Source organism: Sabethes cyaneus, chromosome 2 (genome assembly GCF_943734655.1).
Source record: "Sabethes cyaneus chromosome 2, idSabCyanKW18_F2, whole genome shotgun sequence".
Classification (NCBI taxonomy): Eukaryota; Metazoa; Arthropoda; class Insecta; order Diptera; family Culicidae; genus Sabethes; species Sabethes cyaneus.
Window position 1 is genome coordinate 220164812 of NC_071354.1, and position 27385 is coordinate 220192196.

Below are 27385 nucleotides of genomic sequence, written 5' to 3' on the forward strand. Positions count from 1 at the left end.
AACGCGACCAGCGCGAGTACGTACTCCGTGAAGAGCGTCACGGCTTTAAGACCAACTACTAGTCTAATAAGTATTGTGTGCATCGTCAACTTCGTACGGCGGCGTATGATTCTTGATCGTAGCGTTTTGTGATCCGGTTTCCTGCTTGAATGCGCGCTGGATCTCCTAGTATTGTCCGCGGTCACCAGCGATCCCAATTACACGAACTCATCTACCACTTATAGTTTGTCGCCATCAACGGTTACCGTCCGAGTTTGTTTCCTTTAAGCCTCCTCTCTTCACGTATTCGGTGTTCGACGCATTTATTTTTAGCCCAATTCTTCTAGACTCTGCTTTCATTCTGCTCGCCGTCGCAAAGTTTCTGACTATGATATCGAAGTCATCTGTAAAGCCTATGAGTCTAGCCTTCCCTGTCGTTTCGATACCCACTCGAAGAGATCACCCTCTCAAAAGCGATGTTGAGCAGCGTGCAGGATAAGCCGTCATCTTGTCTCAACCCTCGTCGTTTCGAAGGGACACAAGAGTATCGCCGAGATGCGCACGAAATACATCATTCAATCCAATGTAGCTCTGATCAGCCGCGTCAGTTGATCTAAAAAACCGTATTTATGCATGTTCTGCCATAGGTGGTCTCAATCGACTGTATCATATGCTGCTTTGAAATCAATAAAGATGTGATGCATGAGCACGTTGTACTCGCGATTTTTTTACAAGATCTGTCAGATGATAAAAATCTGATCCGTAGTTGCGCGAGCCCCCATGAAGCGCGCCTGGTAATTCCATACGAAATACTGTGCTATCGGTAACAGCCGGCGTAACAGGATCTGGGAAAGTACCCTGAAGGCGACGTTTACCAGCATTATGCCGCGATAGTTGTAACAGTTGAGCCATTGAGATTAATTTTTCCCGATTGTACTGTAATACTTCGTAGAACTTGAATCGTTGTAGAACGTTGAAGAATTTGAATTGGCTTAAAAAATCGGGACACAAAAAATGGGTTGGACATAAGTAAATTTTTTTAAGTAAACCCAATTATCTACGGAATCTGTAGTCTAAACGACTCGAAAATTTGTGTACGGATTGTTGAGGCTTCTAACACGAAACAAAAGTGGTACCTACTTCAAATTTTGCGATGACCGAAAAATGGCATAAATAGTTTTTTCGATTTTGTCTCTCTTTTGGTAGATCTTTCTACGAAGTAATTCCTAAAGTTTTTTGAGTAACAAATTTCTTTGTTCCTCACTTTGTACAAGAATGATCCCAACCTCACACTCCAAACTTTAGTGGCCTGTGATGGCGTATTAAATTATTTCACTCTAAATAATTCAAATTTCACCGTTACCACTACTGCCACCACCAGACCCATCCCGTCTACTTACGGAGAAGATCAAATGCATAAACACATGGAATGCCACGAAAGCAACCAGAATAAAGTCCAGCCACTCCGGTAGCTCGGCTTTCTGCAGTTTAACGGCGAAAAATATGGCAACAATCGCTACGATGTGGGCAATATTACCGCCCAGCCAGTGCAGCCAGTTGAACAGTGGTCTCCGCTTGGTGCCGGGATGTGGTCGGAAGAAGGCACCGATCGGTTGCAGGAAGCACAGCACCGTAGTCACCACTCCCAGGATGGGATGAGGATTGTCAATCCGCGACCAACCGCCGACGTCGACAAAGATCACCACGAATCCGGCAATCGTGAGCAGCCAGGTGATCACCATCAGGAATCTGTGCCACTGAAGAAAGCAAAAATACAATTGGAGATGTATCATTGTTTTCTAATGTAAAATATTGACGAACAACTTACAGCAAACCATTGATCCTTTCCGCACAGTTGGCTACCCACCCAGGTCTGACGGAAGTAACGAGCCAGCAAAATACCGAGCGATGCTGTTCCGATCCATGCAACCAACATGAAAGCACCGTGCAGCCGAAGCAGCAATTTTGAGGATCCCTTCACTGGTCCAACTTCAGCCAACGCAAGTGGAGAACCAGAAACGTGACGACCAATATCGTGATACGACACATGAACCGCTAAAGATTACATCAATATTATAATTAAAATATATATGTCACTGAATCTTAACTTAGAATAACTAAGAATAACTCACAATCAGCGGAGCTGCCCGTCGCCAGCAACAAATGGTACTTTTCGTTGACCAGATCGAACTTTTGTTTCGCCACAATGCTCAAAGCGTCCCGTTCCACCTGACAGTAGATCACGCCATCCTCATAGGAGTGCTGTCGCAATTGGAAGAAATTTTGTGGAATGCCACTACGACTGACACCGTACGGTCCAGTCAAAGTCCAGGAAGCATAGGCACGTACGGTTCCCTGTTCTGGAACGCACTCAAGCACCGAATCGTTGCCCATCTTGTCGTCAGTCGACAGACCAACAGCAATGTAGGCTGGGCGATCTGCAAAAAAAATTGTTTGTAGGTTTGCACAGCACAATCACCTATCACTAGTTAATCTTCACTTACTATATCCTGATTTCATTTCGAAAATGTACCGTTCACCCTGCACGATTGTGGCAACGACGGCTCGGCAGTTGCGACTTTCAACACATCCCTCGGGAAAACCGAAGCAACCCTTAGTATCTCCACAACCTTCGTAAATTGGATCGAACGAAGCGGTCTACAAAATAGTTCAGCATTTTTGCAAAGGACTTGAACAATTCACTAGCAATGGCACTTACCCTGGGACTCGATGGAGCAACATATGACGGCACGGTGGTGGTCGACGAAGGCTTTCTCGTGGTTGAGATTCCCACCACCGAAGTAGGACTTTGGCCACTTTCCACTATCTTCACCGGTGTCGATTGTAGATCAACCCAAAATTTATCGTAGTCCTGGGCGATCGTACCGTTGAACACAATTTCACCCTTGAAGTCGGTGGGAGCAACCCACTCCAGTGTCAAGTCCTTCTTGGGCTGAGTGTTGGTGTGTGTTGCCGTATTACCTTCACCACCGCAGTTAATTAACTTGATAGCACTCTCATCGACGAGCTCGAAACGGCCGACCACCTGATTCGGCGGAAAACGGTTGCGGGCTTGCAGCATAAAACCTTTGAACACAACACTGGACGGAAATGATTCGATTTCGACCTGCAACACCTGCCCGCTCCCGACAACCGACGTCACTGGCGTTATCCGGAACGGGGAAGTCGTCGTCAGTGGTGGAATTCCACCACCGTGAAACGGAAGCATCGTGCTGCAAACACTCTCCGGGGCACCATTGGGCAGTGTGATGGACGGACTGATCAGCACGCTGAGCACTAGCGCCAGGCTCAGCAAGGGCCACATGTTGAACCTGAAAGAATGATTGACACGTTATGCTTTGCGGTTGACGGTTGATTCGTGTTTGTCTGACAAAAACCACTAAACTTGCTGGTATCCAAATAAACGGCTTAGCTCGTGGTTAGCTAGGAATTCAAACTCACTCCCCACCAAAAAACATTCCAATCATTTTCCAACTACCAGCATAAATTAACGCATAGAAATAAAGCAACGACTAATTCGACACACATACGCGCCCACGGTACTGGCCAAGCAAGAATCACTAATTTACCGGCCGGCGCACAGTAACCGTAAGGAGGAAACAAGGAAAAACAAGCTTCAAAAGGAAATCAGTGAAGTGGACAGCAACTAAATTGTTTTTCCTCCATCCATGTGATTATCACTGACCACTGCCAATCGGCACCAGCGAGTCGAGTCCCGCTCACTTCCGGCGGCCGCCTTACCGAGAACCACCAGAAGAGGCTTCGATAGTATCACGTGCTGCCGGTGCCGGTGCGCCGTGTGCTACGGGGTGGTGCTCTAACGGACGAAAAAAAAAATTGGTGCTCTCATTCCCACGAACATTCGATTTGCCACCATCGCTATCGTTTTACTCGTTTTGAGCAGCAAGAATGCTTCTACTATTAGCATTTCGGTGGCTATAAGGAAAAAATTAGGTCAAGGATTTGGAAATAATTTAGTGGTTTCTACCCGTTTCGGTTAATGGTGTGACTGATTGGTTACAAGGCTGCACGGGTAATGCATGCTTAAATGGGTTGTGGTTTCATGTTTGGTGACAAATCAAATTCGCCAATTAACTAGTAAAGAGCTCATGCGAAAAATTTATCGTTTAACCAATGGCTTAGTGGTATTATTTTTATCCTCAATATGTGTTTCCCAGGAGGAAACCAACATTGGTTTGACTAATACCCATTATTATACACTTTAGCTTGCCGGAGACTGACGAATTTTGATTTCAAGCATTGGATATGTCACACAACGGTGAACTCTGGTATTAAATTTAGCAAAGCAAGTAATATCTTATATTGTGATCAGCGACATCACTAGTAGTCGTTTTTATGCAGAAAATTCCCTGTAAATTATAACATTCCAAATAAAGAAAAATTGTTACAGAATTTTGCCCAAAATTTGAACAAAATTTACCCGTGTCTCCTCTTCTATTATATTTAAATTTTTAAATTAAATTTTTAAGGACGGATTTTAAAACGGTACGACGAATTTAAGAAATAAAATCAGTTGTGTAATTTAAATAATATGCTTTAATAATCGCTTTTCAGTGATTTCAAAGTTCACGGATCGGAAGGTAAGTGTGTTTTAGTCAAATCAGCACAAGAACTTTTGGAGTATTCATTAAATCCATCCAACAAATGATGAAAATTAGAATGGGTTTACTTACTATGACGGGAATTAGAAATAAACCCTAATTGCCTTTCAACTAACAAACGAACAACGAGTTAAAATAATAACAGTTAAAATATTAGCGATTAGCTAACGTCCTCTGCACATTAATATTTATTATTGTCAACCTTTTTATCAGTTATTTCCCTCTTGACAGCAATACAATCGAAAGTATGTAAACAATTGCATGCAACTAATTGTAAAGCAACAAATTAAACGCCGAAAGCACCAAAAATATGATCAATCAGTCCACGAATCAGTCGCTAAATCTTCCTCACTTTGAAAATTGCTGCACAACGTCACATGTATGAATATTCCGGCAACCACTGTATCAGTATTGAATAAACTCTTGCAGCATGTGAGTACAATCGGGCGAAAGATAGAGTTGATCGCTCACTTTTTAAAACTGTTCACTTTCAGGACACGAAATAATCAATAAGGCTAGGTTTATTCCAGTTCTAAGAAATTTTGGTGCAATGAGGAGACCTATCATTTTTCCTAGCCAAACATCAAATCGGCCTAGGCTTACAGCGGTCCTACGAAAAATTTTTAGGACGACACGACTTTATCACTTTTTCTAGTATACTTCCCAAGCACAGAAATCAAATTGGTATAAGCCAAAACGTCGTAAAAAATCTAGTTGGACAATGCTTCATTATTTTCAGTTTTTCAATACTATACACTTTTAAAATAATAGCGTTCATCATTTGAGCCAATTCTTAGAAACCTCTAAGCTATTAGACACATTCCAGCGTTACGGGACACCATCCCCACCTTGTAAATCAGCTTCTACTTCACCAAATCCCTGGCAAACAACTGCAAAACAAGGTCCCCTTTTGTCACCTATTTTGCAAGCTATTTGCCAAAGATTTTGTGAAACAGGAATCAATTCGCACATTAAAAAGGGTTGCTAAATGTGTCCCGTAACGCTGGAATGTGTCATTAGCGTTCAAAACCTGACCACTTTTCGAGAAAGATTTTTTGGAATGACACCCTACCCAGCCAAACCTTGCCGTTACTGCGCCTCTCCTGCAGAGACGCACAGCAAGCTTGTGATCCCACCGCTGTCACCAACTCACCACAAATGTAGGCCCCTGAGAGTATCTGTTCCTTTTGAAGGAAATAAAAACCCGTTTTTCTATAACCGACCGGACGGGTCGGCGAGTCAAATGTGAATCCCCATATATTATCTATTTTCGTTACACGTTAACTTCGCTTACTTCTACCTTACTCTGAACTCTAACACGACTTCTCCTAGCGAGAATCGTGTTATCCTATTCCGCCCCGCGGCAGACTTCACTCGTACATTGAGCATCCCTATCGCGCTTGCAATTTCGGCCCTCAAATTAGGGCTTTGTTTGTCAACAATTGACAAAAACTCATGGGAGGGTCACGCCCGCGCCGAGCATAAGTCTCGCTGAGCGGCCAACCCTTTCATACCAATTCACCATCGTTTGAATCTCGTGGTTTTGGCACCTCGAACAGTCATACGAATCATTATTTAGCTACTCGGTGAAATGCGATAGTGCATTTGCTTTGGAAATCGTTCGTTGGTGCAAGTTAAGAATTGGGCGCGTTCGTTCACCTAGAATGTGGTGCGTACGCGACATTTTAATGTAAATTTTTAAATTGTTTTCGCCTTATTGGCGCCGTCGCTTGATCGAGTCACTGACCGGCACGGGCAATCAAATTGAATGTTAAATTTTGATGTGCTCTGAGCTGACCGGGGTTGATTCCTACGGGTTCAGCCAGATAAAAATGCGTGAGATCATGCTCACAGGGGATAATCTGTTGGGACGAGGAGGTTTTGTAACTTTTTCTCTAAAAATAAAGTAATCGTAATCACAGTAAACAGATTGTGTGTTTTACTGTCGTCCTTGCTTGTGAAGCAAAACGATCACGAAGAAAACTTATAAGGATATTCGACCTTGATACTTTTCGGTAATTTTTACTCATTCATGATTGAAAAAGAAAATTATAATAGAAACCACATAATTGCTACATGCTGCTATGAGTCGATCGGTATCTAAACCATGAAAATCCCTTCTTAATTGGCATAGCCAGGGTAAGTGTACCCTCAATGGAGGTAGTACGAATAGTGCTGGTACTTGAATAAAAGACGCCCTTTATGAGATAAAATTCAATTATGCTTCTAAACGGCCATTTCAAATATTTTATAAAGTTTTTGTCCTTCCGGTGTTGGGCCACTGAAGGGGGGAGGGCGAAAAAAAAACAAAAAGATTTTTTTAATTGAGCAAAATAAATATTGATCTTAGGCATTTTTACTTAAAGTTTAAACGTGAAAACCAAATCTATTCTTGCTTTTAATATATACGTTATTATTTTCCATGCAAAAATCTATGAAAAAAGACAAAAACGAAAGAAAAACTTTTCGGCCGATTTTCGGAAATTCCGTTGTTCGAATTTCCATTTTCGTGCTAACAGCATTAACTCAACTCGTACACTCATTTTTCGTGTTTTTCAGGCTGAAGACCCCACAGACAATTGATTTTATGCATAAAAATTAACTCATATCCTACAAATTATTTTTTTGCCCCCCGATTTTTCAAGCCAATTTCCAAGGGGGGATGACGAAAACTTTCAAAATTATTTGCAATGGCCTAACGTATACATAATGTGCACCAAGTTCGTTTAAAATAAATGTCTCGTCTCTTAGCGGTAAAATTCAAATAATAGAAATATTCCGCTGGTTTTGTTAAGATTTCCTGATTTAAATTTAATTCTTCATAGCTGCTGAAATAGGTTTTGAATTTTATCTTTTTCTGATATTATTTATTAATGAATTTAATCCGTCGAAATTTAAACTTAAATAACGTGAGTACTAACTCTCATGCAAACAGCTAGAACCAGTTTGTATAAATTTTTATTGCAGTAATTGAATGTTTAATGTGTTGCCTCCATTATGGGTAGACGGTGCCTCCACTCTGGGGACCTCGGTAGTAACCATACCATCACTATAGGCGAACAAATGATGGTAGAAAAAAATCTTTCTCTTTAACAAAATTCAAATTTTTAATGATTCCAACCGTCATTTTCACCAAGATCAAGAATGTTTCAATCATATTGTGTGCATGTGCATGTATATTCATTCTGATATCACTGGATTTTGGCCAAAAATTTGAAATTTTTCTGCAAAGTGCGCCACTGGTACGCTTACCCTATTAGTGTTCAAAATGTTTCATATTTTCGTGGCGGTTACTAGTCCTACGTCAAAAGTTGAAATATGGATTCATATTTTGACTAAAATTCGAACTTAAATTTGGTCTAAGCTCTTGAATTGAATTTGAATTAAAATTTGGACTCCAATTTGGTCTGATATTTGGACTTGGATTTAGGTTCAAGCGTGATTTTAAATCAAGTCTATAATTTAGATTGAATTTTGTATAGAAACTTGGATTTAATTTTTACTCTAGTTTGCACTTAAAGTGGATCTGATTTGGACAGAATTTTGCACTTTAATTTTGCCTCAACATTTAGACGCAGATTTGGACCCAACTGTGGACTTAAATGGGACTTGAAATACGACTACAGTTTGTACCAAAATTCTAACTTAAATTTGGTGTCAAATTTGGATTTGAATTGGGGCCATAATTTGGACTTAAATTAGAAATTTTGTTCAAATTTGGACTCCAATTTGGTCCTATTAAATTTTGACAGAACTTTGCACTTTCACTTGAATTTGGTTTCAAATGTGAACTTATCTAAAGTTTGGGCTTCAATTTGGACTGCAGACTTCAATGGGATTTGAATTTAAATTTAGGCTCAATATTTTTTAAATTGTATAAAAAATCAAAAATTAATTTTAATACAATGAAATTGTATTAAAAATTTAAAATTCTATTACAGTAATGTTCCGATTTCGTCTACCCCGATTTTGTCCACCCCCGATTTTATAAGCTTTTTATTCCGATTTTGTCAGCCTTTAAATTTTGTTTAACTTTTGTACTTTTAAACATGATTAATAGAACTTTTCAGTCTGCATAAAACTATTCTAATTCCCTGGGGAGGGTTTTGTATAAAATGTGTAGAAGACACTTCGGGAAATTCTTTATAAAATGTTTATTCGTCCGCTTCTCGAAGGTTACTAATAATTTTACAGTAAATGTCACTCTTATATATACTGCTACTCTACACTATGCCTACTATATCTCCTATAGTTCGGCCATCTTGACAAAATACATCGTCCTCGATGTACATTATTTTATTAGTTGCTGCTCCAACAGCATTTGTCTTGATTCTGACTGCTCCAACAGTCACACCAGAAGTCGCACCAACGGCTCTAGTAGCTGCACCAACAGCATTTGTCTCGATATTGACTGCTACAACAGTCACACCAGTAGTCGCACCAACGGCCCTGGTTTCATCATAAAAAAATAGTCCCATTGTACAAATCTACAAACAATTGCTACACAATCCGTGTCTGCTCTTCCGTTGTTGTTCTTCCGAAGTAATCGAACCCAATGCCAAACCGACGATAAATTGAGTTGTGAATTTCGAAATATCTATCACAAATCTGTTTGGGTGATAAATTTTCTGCCAAAGGCTTCGTCTCCGTTGACGTTCTCGATACTAGCAGTCAAACGAACAGGTTGCATCTGGATTTTCATAAAAAAAATAGTCGATACTGGTGATTTTGCTCCGAATAGACATCTTCCTTCGATTGCCTTGAGGAATTTCCATTTGCCGATAAGCTTTCGGTTCTCAAAAAAATTTCTGCATCGTTGATTGAAGGCACTCACGGAGAATAATCCCACTTCTGAAATTGTAGAAGACACTTCGGGAAATTCTTTATAAAATGTTTATTCGTCCGCTTCTCGAAGGTTACTAATAATTTTACAGTAAATGTCACTCTTATATATACTGCTACTCTACACTATGCCTACTATATCTCCTATAAATGATACCTTTTTTGCGAGTAATTCGGGGTCATAATTAGGGTATTTTCATATTAAAAGATCTACAGTTGCTAAACTAGCAAAGATAGAGGTATACTATATTCAGCAATGTTGTGTATTTTTATTATTCGCACAACTTTTTAAAGTCATATAACAACTACAAAAACAGCTACATAGTAAAACTAATTTTTACGATCTTTCGTGTATGATAAACAGGATTTTTCTAACTTGCCTGAAGAGATAGAAGGTTCCTGTCTTCAGCAAAATTTCTTGTAATAATATACTCTAAAACTTTTTAAGGCATATTAATGTGTTATATTGAAACTGAAGAAATAAAAAAAAATTATTGCACTTTTAGGGCGATTAATCATAATTGGTATTTCACTAAACGATAGAACTTTTAATTTGAAGAAACTCTTCCAAAGGTTCTATAAATCTAAAACTAAGTTTTCCCGCTCAAAACTAACGCGCACCAAAAAAGGTTCTGGACCAGTGTTTTGCGCCCGGTTGATTGGATTGCGTTGAGCTGTCGGTTGATCAATTGAGGGTTAAAATTAAATTTTTAGTAGAAGTCCTCGATATTGCAAGGTCCTAAATCTTATACTACGAAAAAAAAATAAAAAAAAAAATTTCCCGATTTTGTCAGTTTCCCTATTCCCCAGCCCAAAATTCAACATGGGGCTGACAAAATCGGAACATTACTGTATTTTTTTATGCTCTTTGATATGCCGATTCCAAAATCATTAGATGGGTTCAATAATTATAATATAATACATTTAAAAAAAGGTTTTGAGGCTACAATTCATTCTGCCCTATCAGCATCCTATTGCATATGCTTTTTTTTTGTATGAACTACACTGACCAGACGTCCAAACGGGATTTTGCGGGACAGTCCCGGATTTAGATTTAGACTGTCCCGGATGACCAACCATCTCGGAAAGCAGGGTCGCAGTGCGGTACTCTATTCAGAAAGATTGTAAATTACACTCTACTCTATAAACCTCACACACATAACCTATTTACAAATTTTGCTTCTATGAGGCAGTACAGTTCAATGAGCGTAAGTGACTGAAGTTTTTGGAGCGTCTTAGTAGAATACGAAACCTGAAATTAATGAACAGAATTCTTTAATTTCAGGTACCTACAGGACAGCAACCATACCGAAAAGTGTCCCAAATTGATTATTTTTTATTGTGTGAGTTGAATGATGAAACGCTCAGAGAAACGCTGCAGGCAACATAGATTTTTATCTGGAAATTTCGAACAATGTTTCATGAAGTTCTCTATTTACGTAGAACTGTTTAAAAAAGTACATTCAGATGAAAAGTTTAAGTGATTTTATGTGGTCAATTTGGCAAAAAGTCACGCATATGTCCCGTATTCATATCTTTAGTCAATATCTTTAGCCACTTTAATATTCATTTAAGTCGCTTTTTAAGCGATTTCTTTTTACGCTAATTTCCGATTTTCCGCGGTTTTCACCCAAATTTTGGAATCCACATGGTTTTGATTTACGCAGAAAGTGTCTTTCATATAGAAAGCAATCCATGATTGTATTACTTAGTGCCACGCTTGTCTATTGAAATACATTTTTATTGATAACATTTGAACTCTATCGTCTCACAGACTCTATAAATCTCAGCAAAAAGCGTCGGGGCAATAAGCCTCCATTCAAGATCAACAACGTTCAAACCAGTTTAGTTGACTTGGAAAAACAAATTAGAGACGAAATAGATCCCATTTTCACAGCCACCTCATCAAACTTTTTAAGGAATGAATACAATTTATGATTGATTCGGAAAGTCATCTCTAAAATTCGCACTAGCGATGTAAGATATGGTGCGGTGCGATGCGGTGTGGTTATCAATTCTGGTTACTTATCAGGAACATTTCTCGCTAAATGAATCTATTTCGCCGACTGTGAACTTTGATATTTTTGTTTCGTTCGCTGTTAGTCTACAAAAATCAGAACATATTTTATAGTTTTTCCAACGATTCGATTCCATATTTTTAGTCCCTGGAGAAGTTTACAAAAATAGAGTTGAAACGTTGGTAAGAATATAAAATCTGTTCTAATTTTAGGTTAGTTGATTTTGACTTTTATACATGTGCCGCAATATTCCCCAGTGACCACGAATAATTAATTTCGTACAAAGCATATATTTATTATCAAATAAAAAAATTGTTTAGTTAGACACTGGAAAAGTCTGCGTATTTTGTGTGACACTTAATAGCTTCAGCAGAGCATCAAATTTCCTAAACTAGTTCCGATAGCTATAATTGTAAGGTCAAATTGATTCGAAGCCCAATTATAGATTCAAAACATCAACATGATTATGCACTTTATGTGCTCGATATCATTACCAGGTCAGAGATAAATGACACTACCAGAGCGAGCATACGAAGTAATTTGATACATTTTGAACTTTACCATGTCATATACCTGTTGAAAAAAAACTAATGTTCCGCTTGAATTTCACCGATTCCGTGACGGTTAGCATCGACCGAGACGACCGCCCCCCAGTACAAGAAATTAGTTTTCAGTCAGTTCTACTCATTCCGTAGTGGGTGGTTGAGCGGAATAAAAAGTTCACCTGCACCTCTGCACGTGTGGTGCTCATATTTATAGTGTAAGCAGCTTACCAGCCACTCCACTCTACGGGGTGCATCAGAGTCAGAAATGAAATTATTGACAATGCGCTCAATTTTCCGAGCCTCGACTCTATGACTCCAGACGGTAACGAGGAGTAGTAACACGCCTCTCGGTCTGTACTCTTCAGCGAACATGAAGTTCAAGCGTAGATCCATTATCGAGAAATTCATACATTGCGCACGTAAAATTATATGGAATAATAAATCTTGCTTGTAGCGAACATAACAATCGGGCTTGGGGTAGCTGCATTCAGTGGCTCCACATGGCCTATAAGCGGACGGTTTCGAATTGGAGCAATGAACCTTTCTCCCATACCACTGGCACTGGCTGTGTCTAGGCAGGCACCTGATTCGCCGTTCGTACAGAATAATAGTTTCATAAGCACATCGAACCTACAGTAAAACTGACCCTTTTATGCCTCTTCTCTTTGCTGTTGTTACACTTGCCGTTGTTGGTGCGGCATTTTCATTGTTGTGCACAGTATCCAATCCATTCAGTTACTTACGTGCAGTACCCTACGCCAACATATTGATGTAGTTTGATTGACTGCCACCACTGCCACCGCCGCCTGACGGAAAAATGCTCTTCCCGAGAATTCAGTCCTCAACTTCCACGGATTGCAATGTGCACACGTACTGCAGCAGTCAATTATTTCATGACTTGTTTATTTTCTACTGGATTGCTCTACAAATATAATACCACCTGTTCCCGTTTGCGGTGGTGGTGATGTTACTGATGATGAGAGCTCTTTGCATAATGCTTCGAAGACTTGAAGAAGTTTTCTCTTCCCGAGTGTGCATAGAAAAGGATAAATTCAAGTGGAAATGGTAGCCATCCATAGCATTTGCATAGCATGGTTTCAGTTAGTTACACATTGTGATTAGCTTCACGATAATCGAGGCCATCAGTGTACACGACTTGGCTTGAAAAAAGTTTAGTTCAAATCCGCTGTGGTAAAATTCATCTTAACCATTTTAACCCGAATTAGCCTAATGATCACTTGACATATTTTATGCTTCTCTCCTTTAAATTAAAACAAATTAACATTTCCATCATTTGATAAAAAATTTTCAAAGGCCAATAAAATAACGTTTGCCATAAAATATCTGTATATTGTACATGAGCTTCGAACGTTCATGCAGTAACATTTCAAACTTGGAAAAAGTCTAAGAATTTTGAGGGTAACAAAAATTTCTTGGTACTCGGTAGAGTCAGGAATGTATTCAAATAGCAAATGTATACAATAAGATCTGAGACCTTTTTCGATGACTATAGAGTTTTGGTTGAACGGATGAATGCTGTAAAATTTTATTCAAAGTGCTTTCCCCTCCTTGCCGGCAGCAAATTGTTCATTGGAAGAAAGATTCCTTTTTCGATTCAAGTTATTTTTCGATGCATTGCTTAGAGAGAGGTGGTGCATATTTTAATGAATTCATTTTGAATAGATGGATTTTTTTGTTTTTTATAGAGACCGCCTATTTTGGCATTCGACTCTGAAATGGAAATGAATTTATAATAGTCGACAAGTCTTAATATTACGCTACCTAATCTAACGGGCGGCAGTAGTTTAGTGAGTAAAACATTCGGGGAGCAACGGAAAGAGCGTCGGTGCGAGCCCCAGCTGCCTGGGCATAATCCAATATATTTTATTCTATATCGAAATTCTCCAGTTCATCCAATTAGTCATACTTCCCATCAGACACTGCCTTCCTTTCCCTTTTGCTTCACTTTTTTTTGTTAACGCACCAGAACATTAATAATAATAATTTGGTACTACAAATTTTGAACAAAAGATATTTGGAACAGCACTTCTGTCAAACCTATCGCTCCAATAGGTCTAAAAATAGTACGTACCTTATTATTTTGCCATTAACGTAATAATCAAACAAACGTATAACGCCATGTGACTTCGTCTATACAACAATCAAAGTCACGCAAACGTGCGGTGAAAATACGTTGCGTTTATGATGGGCAATAATTGACGGCTAGCGAGGGTAAAAAAACAAAAAACATCAAAGGGGTTTGAGCCGATACTAAATTTATTAAACTATCCTTAAAGACACAGCGTTGTGAGATAGGGTGGAGTATTGTTTGAGATTTTTTGCTTTTTAAGCAAACCAAACTCGAGGTGCTACGTTCCGCTTTTCAAAACTTGACCTTCTGTTTTTATACTACAGACTTCGCGGCCAGCTGTGAGAAGGCAAGATAATTCTGGAGCTAGTGCTACGTTCCTAGTAGATCTTATAGCATCTCCCGATTGCGATTCGAACTAGCTTGTTATGGACCAGTGTCGTACCGCGAGGCCAACTGGAAGGCCACAAAAAGGTAAGGATGCAAAATCAAAATCTAAAAGTGGAAGAAGGGTTTATTTTAAAAGCTTATAACTCTTCCCTATTAACAAGATTCAATTAACAAGGTTTTCGCAATAATCAATCAGAAATTCTCGTCTGGATGATAAGATCGTATTTAAATCGCTAAGTAATGAAAAATAATTGGTAGTGCGGAGGTGTGCTCCATACATTTTCTGCACGATTTTCCAAATTCCCAAGCACAGACGACACATGCCTATGCGAGTCAGCTACTGTGGAATAATCTTCGCTCGTGAAACTTGATAAAACATAAAGGAAACAGATAAAACAAGTAAATTCTAGTCACTTTTTACACGATGGTTACCTTCCGCTTAAATCAAAACTGCGTAAATTCTGATATTCAGGTAAAAATCCGAAAACTGTGTAAATCCCAAACTTCACGTAAATCGTAAAGGTTAAAATTGGTTTCGATTTCTCCTTGGTTCGTTCCACGAATCCACCAGCCTTGGCAAAAGATGTGGTACACAACTTCTTAAACGTTGCTCTTCAATGACTCTCTCTAATTTTGCGCTCCTCCAAAACCTTTATTTTATTACTTGCTTCTACCGTCATACTGCCAATTGCAAAAAAACTGCCATTATCAAATATTAATTATTTGCCTGACCTCATTAAAGGTCAAGACAAAACACGAAGTTGTTGTACGTTCGGTTATGACAGCAAAGAATTGGACAGCATCAAAACGATGAGTTTGGTTTTGTAAATCGTAACTACTGCGGGAAAATGTAAACTCTACACTTTATGAAGAGCTGGTTGAATTTTCTAAATGATTTACTTACCATAAAGAGGAATCCCAACCTGTCGGACCGTGACCGACCAGAAAATTCGGTACTGCCCATAGTACCGTGAGGAGAATTCGACTCCGGGAAGCTAGCAAACAGCCAACCCGAACTATAAAACAGAATAGTGTAGCCAAAATCCGTGCTCGAAAGCTATACGACCGAGTGCTAACCAAGTTCGACGGGTGTCGTCTGATGGACAATGAAACCTATGTCAAGGCTGACTTCGGGCAAATGCCAGGTCAAAAATTTTACTTGGCAACGAGCCAACGGCTCGGGGGGATGTTCCAAGCAAATTTAAATTTGTTATTTATTAAAATTTAACGGTTATTTATTATTTATTATGATTTATGATAAGGAATAAGGAGTGTCTTCAAAAACGAATTGTGCCGTTCATTCGATCCCAGCACCATCCCGTGATGGTTTATCCAGATTTGGCAAGCTGTTATTACAGCAAAATCGTCCAAGAATGGTATGCAGAGAAAGGGGTCCAGTTTGTTCCGAAAGACCTTGACCCACCCAATTGCCCCCAGTTCCGCCATATTGAGAAATATTGGGCAATCATGAAGAGGAGACTTAAAGCAAAGGGAAAAGTTGTCAAAGACATCAATCAGATGAAGACCTGATGGAATAAGATAGCCAAAACAATGGACAAAGAAAGTGTGCGCCGCCTAATGAGCCATATTACAGGAAAAGTTCGAGAATTCCTTCGAAACCATGACGAATAATTTTATCCGTATTTTTTCTTTAAAGTATGAAGAAAATACTATATTTGGGTAAGAAAAGATCTTGAATTCAATAATAAATAACTGAAATACACGCAATTGTTTTTGATCCAATACTATCTGAAGCAAGCTTCATTCTTTTTATAAAATAATTTAACTGTTCAGTAGAGTGTCCCAAAATAGCACTATGTCAGAAAACCCGGGGGATCACCCCTCAAATGATAGTTTAGGGTGTCACAACAAAACTTTTATATGACGTCAACATTGGTTGCCGCGATTTAGGGGTCGCACATTTGAGTTTTATGAAAAAATGGCATTTTTCAGGAGTAAATTCAAAAAAATATTTTTAGAAATGTTAAAGTAGGTGAAAAAAGGTACTTAACTATTTTTTTCACAATCATTGGGATCTGATACATTCATAAAAAAGTTATGGTGGCACGTCTGGAGCCATATTTGGTTACAAAAATTTATTGAATTCAGGTTTAAAAATCAATTTTCTACAACTCGCGCTTAGGTACCATTTTGGAGCAACCCTGGTTTCGGGAGAAACGATTTTTCAAACATAGTACCTATTAAAAAAAACGCCCTTTTTCAAAGTGATTCTTGAGCCTAAATGGTGCTAAATTTTGTGGAAGGTGCATATTTCTTCTTATCAAACACGTAGGTAACCACGCAGGTGTTTTACCACAGTACCCCTTGAAAAAGACACCAACAAAGTGACGAAACGTCGGGAAAACATCAAACTTCAGTCTTGATAAATTTCTCCGAAGACTGCCCTGCCGAATATTAACAGTCACACGTAGGTAACGTTTAGAATAAATACTTCATGTTTTATCATTTACCTTTTTCTCGTGGAACTACTAAAATTTGAAAATTGCGAAAATATGTTTGGTCCCGCCTTCAGAAAAACGTGAATATTTCAGCGAAATTTGAACATACGTCCATACTTTCTTCGGCAAAGTTGTTCGTCATAAAATTTTCCGTCTATACAGTATAGCTACGTTACTCTGAGATATTTTTCAACACCCTGTTTTGACGTTTATTTAAATGAAATTTCGAAAATTTGAAATTTTTGCCAAATTCAATAAATTTTTGTAATCAAATATGACTCCAGACATGCCACCATAACTTTTTTATGAATGTATCAGATCACAATGATTGTGAAAAAAATAGTTAAGTACCTTTTTTCACCTACTTTAACATTTCTAAAAATATTTTTTTGAATTTACTCCTGAAAAATGCCATTTTTTCATAAAACTCAAATGTGCGACCCCTAAATCGCGGCAACCAATGTTGACGTCATATAAAAGTTTTGTTGTGACACCCTAAGCTATCATTTGAGGGGTGAGCCCCCGGGTTTTCTGACAATATGCTATTTTGGGACACTCTACTGTTCAGTCTTGACAATATACTGAGCAGGACATTGGAGGACATTGAAGAACCCCGGAAAAATCGTGTGGAAAGTTAGAGACTAGGTATTATTTTCATGTTATTTCTTAACTGTTTTCCCTTTTACGTTGCTTGAAATGTGTTATCAGAGCCGTAACTTGACATTGCGGCGCCCTTGACGGAAGCCCAATTTGGCGCCCCTCGTTTCCTAAATCAGTATTTTCTTCAGGTTTATCATTTTTTCGTATTCGTTTCTCATCCAACATTTCGCTGCACTTACCGTCTATATTAGAAAAATGGAATCATTTCGGATGGCGATGAAAAAACACACATGCTAATTCAATGAAACAGATTTTCCTGAAATCTTATGTTAATTAAGCCTTCTATAACAATATTTCGAAGCCCTGCCAAATGGCTTTACACTCAAGTCTTTTTTTACACGGTTTGTTTTTTTCGATTACTCGAAAACGGTGCAGCCAAGGAACTATTTACAATCTACGTGAGGAATGTCGAGCTACTCCCAAATGTATTGAGAAATAAATGAATGGTCTCTAAGTTACCCCGTTCTTAATACTCAAAAAACTAAACCGTGTAAAAAAAGTACTTGAGTGTATAGCGATTTACCAGAACCTTCAAATGGCCGATCAAAAGTTAGACGTTGGCATATTATTCAACTCTTTCGTGACCTTGGCGATCAGCTCCTTCTCTATTTTGGAAACAACATAATTGAAGTAAATGCTTCGTTTGAGCTTCGCTCAGAGATTTCCTATAGGTTGCAGTTGGGGGACGTTGGGAGATTTGGTGATCGTCGGTACAACGTTTATCTTTAGCCGGTTCATCTCCTCCAATAATCTCTTAGGATAATGGACCGAGGTCAGGCCCGCCAAAAGACCACATCCCATACACAATACTTCTTGATGAAGGCGGCAACTTCCGGATTCCGGTAAGTATTTCGTTCTATATGTTCGAATCTTCTTGTTCACTGTAAACCCCGAACGACAGAACAGCGGCTTGATCGCCTGCCACAGAAGGATCATCTTCGGGAACTTGGGGCGGAAGAAATACTTGACGTCATCACTTGCCTTCTTGGTTGGGGATGTAAAGTACTCGGTCCTCTGCCGGTCATTACCATCCAACGTCAAGTAGTTTTCGTCATCCATTATGAATACGACATCTTATTTCGCCGAAAATATTTTTTCACCAGGAATTTCAGCGGTCCTCTAGGCGATTGACTGCTACTCAGACACAGTCAGTATCTACTGGAGCACCCGAATAAGATGACAAAGTACTTCTTCACCTTTTAGCCGTTTGCTCAGATCTCCCAACCTTAGCTGCGGAACGATGAGACCACCTTACTCTCATTCTTCAATATTCAGCTTCTGCTGCACGTTATGGTCGCGCAGTACTGTCGGGCGTTCGGAACTAGGCTTCTGTTCAACGCTTCCGGCTTTCTCGCTGGGAAGGATGTTGTAAATGCCAGATTGGTTCTATTCAGTAGGTACGAAGTGCTTCACCATGTCCTACTTCTTCGTTACTGGGTGGAGCTGGCAGTACGAACAAAGCACCAAGCACAGTTATTTGACTGTTTTCGCCATAGCTGTCAACTGATCAACTGATAACGTGGGATTAAAAATTGCTTAAATCCGTACAGTTTTTGCTAATGCATTACTGAATATAAGCCCTTTTTAGCGCCCCCAAGAGCTAGCGCCCTTGATGGGGGCCAGTATGGCCAACCCCACGCTACGGCGCTGTGTGTAATAAGTCAAAGTCGAGTAAAAAGTTGTATATAATAATCTATAAGTTTTAATGCAAAAATTAACTAACGTAGTGCTACGTGAACCATATGGTGGATCCGGAACGCAACATTTTTGATCATTTGCCAAACTTTTACCAATTGAGTGAAAAACAAATGCCAATTTTAAGGGATTACGCATTAGTTCTGAAGGTTAAACCAATCATTGCGAAAAACATTGTTCTTCTTTGTTCTAATAGCTATTTGATCGTCTTTTAATAATGTTTCATTATACCTACGATCCTGTGCTAAATTCTATGTTAGAAGTAAACCTCATAGAACACGGCAAATCGTAATTAGTCCAACTGATGAGTGGCAAACAGCATATCATATTCCTCGGATGCTCTTTTGTTTTGCTTTTTGTTTTTAAGTCTTTGGACCCATAATGCAAACTTTTTTCACTCTTTGGTATGAGAAATTTATTTGATGAATCTTGGAATCAGCGACACCGTAACATTAGCAACTCATTTGTACACTAGCAATTGTGCGCTGCAAAGTTTGATGTCACTAAAAAGAAGATCATATTCTGTATGCGAAATAATTATATTCTTTTATAAAATGTCTTGAAACACATCAATGTGTCGGTAAAAATATTAAAATATGTTTGACATTTCGCAGTTCCATGATTTTGTGCAATTATTTTTTCAGCAGAGTTCTTTGAATGCCCATTGGCATTGCCCAACCATACTTCCAGTTTTTCATTCGTTTCGATAGTAGTAACTAATTAATTAGCAATTCACGGTGGCACCGTGAGCGATTATAGAAGTTCGCAAACTAATAATAACTTAATAAATGTCAATTTTTTTCGTTTAAATTATTGTTCCGATTTGGTCGGCTGATGTAATCGGCTCAACATGTTTCAGCGGACAATCATTTTTCGACTTCCGCCAGTCTCTTTCACGAATTATTGATTTGATAGCAATATGTGTGACCTACAGGCGTCTCGTCGTTGACCGTTGACTCATTTGTATGCGATATCCTTTCCTTTCACAGCTGCTCACCGTGATATGCGTCTTCGTACGGGGGGCTTAACAATCACGTGAATTATGGGAGTTTGCTCCCGGAAATAAAAGTTCGCCAGTTTAAAGTTTGAAAATACAATATATCTACCAGATTTGATCTATGTACGTCAGTTTAAATTCTGCAAGTTTTGCCAAGGTTTTGTTAGTTTGCCCTAGGACGGGCGGATCGGCCGCGGCGGGTGGCGGCCGCTTTATCCGCATTTGCTTTCTGTGCAGGTGCACCTACCTACCTACCTACCTACCTATCGACCGACTATGCACTTCTTCAACCGAACAATACCGTTGGGCATTCCATTCCGCTACGTGATGGCCCCCGATTGCCTGTATCGTATCGTATGCTGATGTGTTGGCCGCTCGAGGTGCTAATTATAAGCATCTCCCTCGAGAAATAACTTCCAAACCGGTATCGGTATACCTACCTACCAGTAGCCACATTATACCGAAGATGAATAGCTTTATCAGTTTTTAGAAATCAATGGTTTTCTGAGCGGACCTAAAGGTAACAACACAACGCAGTAGAGGTTTGGAGACACGCCAGTCAATGTGATAATTACTTGAATTATTTACTCATTTTGAGATCCGAAGGAGATAAACAGAGCTTTTGTCTTTAGCTTTTATGTCTCTAGTTATTGTGATGTGTTTTTAATTTCAGCAAAGTGCTGCATTGATAGTGTAAAGCATATTTACAACAATTGAAATAAATATCAAATGATAATCAAAATACACCGTTCAATGAAACAAACCGTTTGGTAACTTTAAAACATTTTTAATGGTTTGCCTCACAAAAAAAACCTTGCACTTCTGGTAATTGATTGGCATTTGGTAAGTGAAGCATTCGAATAGGATTGGCTCACTTTATGCGTAAAATAGCGGTACTGCCGTTGCTGAACAGCCACACATTCCAATCTAACGCACTCATGGGCAGTTACCTTAGTTGCTGCTTTGAAGAGTTCGCGTTATTATGAGGCATTGTTCTAAGAGGTTTAAGCCATAATTATATCGGGAATAGGCACTCCAGCTAAGAACGATATGCAGGTTTATCCAATGGGGGCACCAGAAGTGTTGGAAGAAGTAAAAAATGATTGCATGCCCGTTGTGAATAGTTCACGCTGGCCAGGCCTGGTGCTGGTAGGCAGCGGTGGTCGGTGGAGATCCAATTGAAATTCTTTTCGAGCTTATCTAGAAGAACGCTTGCGTAAAAGCATGGGTTAAAAGCAACGCGAGCTTAGTTAGCGAATTTGGTCACGTTTGGTACACACAGCGTAGTAAGCCGTGAACATTTTCACTGCTTCGAATGGTGTAAATTAATTTCACGCCTCAAAGGTAGCAGGCGCTGTTTCAAATTCGGCTGAATCGAATGTTTTGCGCTCTCGAGTGGAGACTTGTGCCGATTGTCGATTGTTTCGATTGTAACTGTTGAAGCGCGATTTCAATTACGATTGATTTGCATTATTAAGTGTGGAGCTGCATTTCCTTACGGTAGCCGAATTTGCAATGTTTAATTTTGCAACACCGCATTTACTGGTTAAATATGTCATTCATTTTATCAACATATTGCGCATATGTTGAGTTCTCCACTCCAAAAAACTTCAGTTTGTTTCAAACAAAATGATGGTTGCTTTAAGGCTTAGTAAAATATTTTTATTACAACCTGAAAATATTGTTGTTTCAAAACGAAATTCTATTTCAATCAAGAAAATAACAGTTTTGAATTGAAACTAAAGTATTTTCAAGTTTGAATTTGACATTGGTGTAACAATAAATATTGTCATTCCAATCATACTTTCCATTTTGAAACAAAATAGCATTTCTGTTTGTGCGTAAAACAACCATAAACATGCTTGAAACTACATTTTTATTCTTCGTGTTGCTAAGCAGCTTTACTTGTAAGTAATTAACCGAACTTTAAAGTCGCCTTGAGTTCGCAGCATAGAACGCTTAGCAGCTTCTAAAGAAACTTTGTCAAAAATTTATAAAATAGCACTTTAAGTTCTATTTTTATACTTTTCCATTTTCTACATACTCCTTAACTTCTGTAAATTCGTTTTTTGTGATTAAGAAGACCATTTAAAAAACTCTTACTATCACATACTGCTGCTGGATTTGAACCCATGCGATCCGCGTTGCAAGTTGCAAGCCTATCTTGTTGCATTGCGCCTATCTGACGCCACAAGTGACTTGAATTTTACCAATGAATTGTTCTTGAGTGTAAAAGTTTGTTTCGGGACTGTTGTAAACAGGCAGCATTAAACATGAACAAAAACTTATCAAGCGACACCTAACATTACGCTAGAATTTAAAAACTAGTTCAATGAAAGTTATTATCTTTCGGCGCGAAATCGACATTATTTGCCTTATGCTACTCCAGCATGGCATGAAGTCAAATCCTACCAAAAGATCGTGGGACAGTTGTGAAATTTCAGAAGAGGAAGAAATCGCTTTTGGAGACACTCTTTCCTGTCTATGTTTATGGTACCTGGGGTCGCGAAAGGTGTACTCCGCTTTTCACAAGAACAAATTGCTTGCCAAATCAAGAATTTCTTGGTAAAGTTCGACATTTTCTGTTTTCGGAGGTTCACTGGAACATCAAACTTCTCCTTTGCAGTAGGTACTAGTACATTTACAGTTGATTTTACCCAACGCACAGTGGTCCAAAAAGCGAAATACGTGATCGCGTGATATTACGCCAAAGTGAGAAGTTATTCGCATATAGTGTCTTTAGGAACATTTCTTGGTATAGCAAGCCCCTTCTTGTGAGAGAAATTTTTGGGTGATTAATTCCCTTAAAAGTGAGATACGAAATTTATTTTCTCGTATATTCGAGATACAGGTTTGGTACTTTCGGCAAAGTTGTAGTAAATATCAATGCAAATAACTTTGTTAAAGACACCATACTTGTATCTCTGAATGCAAATTATCTATGAAGCTCTATACTTATGAATCTTAATGGAAATTATCGAGGACAAACCCTTTAAAACAGTTTTTAAACCATGACTTATTCTGGTCAACTTCTACGTGTTAATAGTGCTCTAGAAAGTTGTTTATCTAGCTAAAATCAACATTTTTGTAGAACATTATTATACGTGATTTTCTGAAGTTTCGGAGATTTTGAGCTTTTTTGATGAAAAATGGTAAACAAAATGGCGTTTATTACATCTGAAGTACAGATTAATTGTTCTGTAAACATGACTGAGATGGATTTTTTAAACAACTATAACTTTTGAGGATACAAACAGATACAGTCAATTGACACTTGCTTGTACAGGTGTTTTGTTGTACTTTTAAGTAGGAGTTTTTTGATCTGCCACCATTTACCACCTTGGGAAATATTTCCGGAGTGATTCGCGATAGGGGCTCAACTGGCAAATTGTAAACAAATCGTTTTATTACACCATCGGCCTTAAAAAAACTGATAATATCCCTGACAAGAATCCTTTCTTCTGTTTTTATCGTAAGAATTATTTAAAACAAGTTTTTAGTGATGGGCGATAGAAGTGTTTAATGAAAACAAAAGACAATTTGCAGTTTAGCCCCTCGCATTGTTATGAAGTGACAGGCTTATTTGCAAATCGTTTTGTAAACAGGCGATAGTAAAGAGCGAAACTGTGTTGTTTTCAAAACACAGGCGCATTGTAAGCAGGCGAAACTAAATAAAAAAAATCAAAACAAGGCGAAACAGGGCTGGGCGAATCTCATTATCAAAATGCTTTGAGGCTCATTCCAAGGGGTTCAACTATAAAACTTAGAATTTGAGCTTGAATGCACAAATTTTATGCAGTATTGTTGTAAAATTATAAGATTGATTTATTCTACACTAATTATGTCTTCAAACTTGATTTTTGTTACTTTTATTTAAATTATGACTTGAAAATGTACTGGCAAATTATCACAGTGATATTTCTCATTGTTCACACTTTGTTAGTTGCGCCCTTATCGCGAATCACTCCAGATTTAAGCTCAAAGAAGTACTATTTTTACCAAAAAAGCTCAAAATCTCGGAAACTTTAAAAAATAACATATAATAATGTTCTACAGAAACGTTTATTTTAGCAAGATAAACAACTTTCTAGAACACTATGAACACGTAAAAATTGACCAGAATAAGTCAGCGTTTAAAAACTGTTTTAAAGGGTTTGTCCATGAATAACGCTTCATAGACAATTTCCATTAAGAGATACAAGTATTATGTCTTTGACAAAGTTGTTTGTATTAATATTTACTACAGCTTTGCCAAAAGTACCAAACCTGTATCTCAAATATACGAGAAAATAAATTTCGAATCTCACCTTTAAGGGAATTAATCACCCAAAGATTTCTCTCACAAGAAGGGGCTTGTTATACCAAGAAATGTTCCTAAAGGTACTATATGCGAAAAACTTCACGTTTCGGCGCTATATCAAACGATCACGTATTTCGCTGTTTGAACCACTGTGCAAAGGTTCTAAAGCTAGAGCAATTTGAGTGTGTTGCAATATTACCGTGGACACCATTTAGAAGCCAAATCTGCTATCTAGGTTCACGTTGGTCATATCTGGACATGGTCGGGGACTCCAGGAACCCCTAGGGAAGTCAATAACACAATGTGGTATATTCTTGATAACAGAATTTTGTGTTTCTAGGTACTTAATTTGGCTTGCATGGATCTATTTTAAAAGTTTTAGTGTGATTTAAGGTGTCGTATGATGAGTTTTTGTTCATGTTCGAAATTGGTCGTTTCCTAGGGGTTCCCGGCATCCCCAACCATGTTTAGTTATGACCAACGTGGCCCTAGCTAGCCGATTTAGCTTCAATTGATCTAGGTTTTGAATTCTAGTGCAATTTAAGGTATCGCACGATAAGCTTTTGTTCATGGACGAAACTGGCCACTTGTCTGGGTGTTCCCGGATGTCTCCGGAACTTGTCTAGATATAACCAGCGTGGTGCCACGTAGTTGATCTGACTTCCATTGTTTCAATTTTTAATTCCAGCGTAATTTGAGGTGTCGCATGATAAGTTTTTGTTCATGTTCGCTACTGACCATTTCCTCCAGCGATTCGGAACATTTCCGGTTAGTCCCAATGAAGCGAAATACTCCTAAAATGGTCGCCACTGGGCATATGTTGCATAAAAATCAGTACCGGCTGTGATTTACGTTCACTGTGGAAGTGTCGTTAAAGAAGTTTATTTCCTTGATATGAGCAAGCTGACTTAGAGGTGTAGGATGGCAACACAAACCAACTGGCAATAACCGTGTTAATGGCCTATTTTCTTTTGAACGCCGTGGTATCTATGATGTGTCTACCATCATATGTTAATGCTAATAAACATTATTTTTACAGACGACGTACATAATATTGCACATTACAAAATTATGCACAGCTATCACAATGATAGTTGATGACCTACGAGCGCTCAAAATTTATGTTCATAGAAAGTGCGGCTGGTACCAGGTGATAAAAGAGAAAACCACAAGAGTAAGAAAAATGCTTCAGCAAAGTAAAGTCATTTCATTGAAATTGAAAAGTTTCTAAACTTAATAAAAATAAAATAATCTAATGTTATGAAATCAATTAAAATGATTTTTTCAAAAAGTTTAAACTCATCTTTAAATTTAGTTTGCGTTGGCAATTCTTTTAAACTCGATGGCTAAGTAAAAGAGCGTAGAAAAGCGTTTTGAACGCAATAATGAACACTATTATATAAAACAAATTAATGTTTCAATCCTACAATGTGTTTATTTATATTTTACGAGTCAAGGCGCCTTCTTGAAAAGAGAAAAGATTTCTGCCCGCCGCGCTTCTGTCTTCATCTATAGCTTAATCTCGGAAGAAAAGCAAATTATTTTTTTATATCAACGTAATGACAAACAAACCGTACTCTATTCCACAGTCAACAAGCAACAGCTAATAAAACGAACGTTTTGCCGGGAGGACATAATCACGCAACGGAGCAGAATCATCAACAGGCGCACACGTTTGCAAATCTGTTCCGCTGCACTTTATGCGTGCTACGTGAACTTATTAGCCAATCATCACTTCACCGGCATCGCCTGGCTAATGACGACGACGACGACGACGACGACGATGGACGTATCGATTCAAGGCACGAGCCTACAGGCATGGCCTGAGCGTTGCTATTCGATCAATAAAACGACAGTGTTAGCTGCCAACACGCGGAACTGTAGTATCGCGGATGATGACTATCGAAGTCAGGAGAGGCTTGCCATTTGGACCACCACCGACAGGTCTACCGTGAATCCATAAAAGGAACGACAAAACAACGTCAAACATAATGTAGGTACCGAATGCAGCGACCACGACTTAAGTGGATTGCTGTTAAGATTAACGCTTGACCGGTAGGTAAGCAGCTTCGCATAGCGGCACAGGACCTGACGGCAATCTACCTACACACGTTCCGCGCCGTTCGTACATAAGTACATAGATGCGATTTTTTTATGCTCGAACAACATCGCACCAAACGCCAACCGAGCGTAAAAGTGTGGCACTCCGATAGCGCGACCCGATACGATGTGATAGGACGTGAACAAGAATTTATCTTTGAAGCGCTGGCTGCTTCATGACCGCCGAGTTCAGTGTGTCTCGGAAGTGCCTTACCTTGTTGAGGTCAATCAATTTTCGCACAGCCACGGACCGTTACTCCTAGCTTATTTAGCCAGTAGATGTAGATGCCGGGGTGGAATCAAAGCGCTACGCAGCACACTCACACCTCATCAAGTTCCGGAATACCAACCTGAAAATAAACAGATGTGTGGAATTAATAGTGTGTTTAGCATTAACACTTATGGGAAAACAAATAATTGCAGGTAATGAACATTTCCTAACCGTTTAGAGGGTAGATAATTATCCTATGTTTCTGATGGAGGAACTTACACGAAATAAATTTTCGTTTCAGTTAGGATGAGTTTCTGAGCCTGATTTCTTCTGTACCTACTGTTAATAGTCGTTGAAAAGTTTATCAATATTTTTGAGAACACACTTGAAGTGTTTATTCTGCGTAAGAATTGCGTATTCCAATGGTCAAATCGTTACGTCTGCACGCATTAAAGTT

At 38.7% G+C, this 27385-nt stretch overlaps 1 protein-coding gene across 2 annotated transcripts in view; it reads right to left on the minus strand.

The window, feature by feature from the left end:
• LOC128734115 (putative ferric-chelate reductase 1 homolog) overlaps positions 1–27385 on the minus strand; it is a 96465-nt gene that overhangs the window by 6128 nt on the left and 62952 nt on the right. The window contains exons 1-6 of one of the 2 annotated variants that reach the window (XM_053828138.1): positions 12771–12881; positions 2699–3311; positions 2484–2637; positions 2112–2417; positions 1808–2034; positions 1380–1736 (exon numbers count right to left, since the gene is read on the minus strand). In XM_053828138.1, the coding sequence (XP_053684113.1) occupies positions 1380–1736; positions 1808–2034; positions 2112–2417; positions 2484–2637; positions 2699–3304 (1650 nt within the window). In that variant the 5' untranslated portion in view covers positions 3305–3311; positions 12771–12881. Of the gene's footprint in view, positions 1–1379; positions 1737–1807; positions 2035–2111; positions 2418–2483; positions 2638–2698; positions 3312–12770; positions 12882–27385 lie in introns of those variants that run through there. The other variant, XM_053828137.1, reaches the window with a different exon arrangement.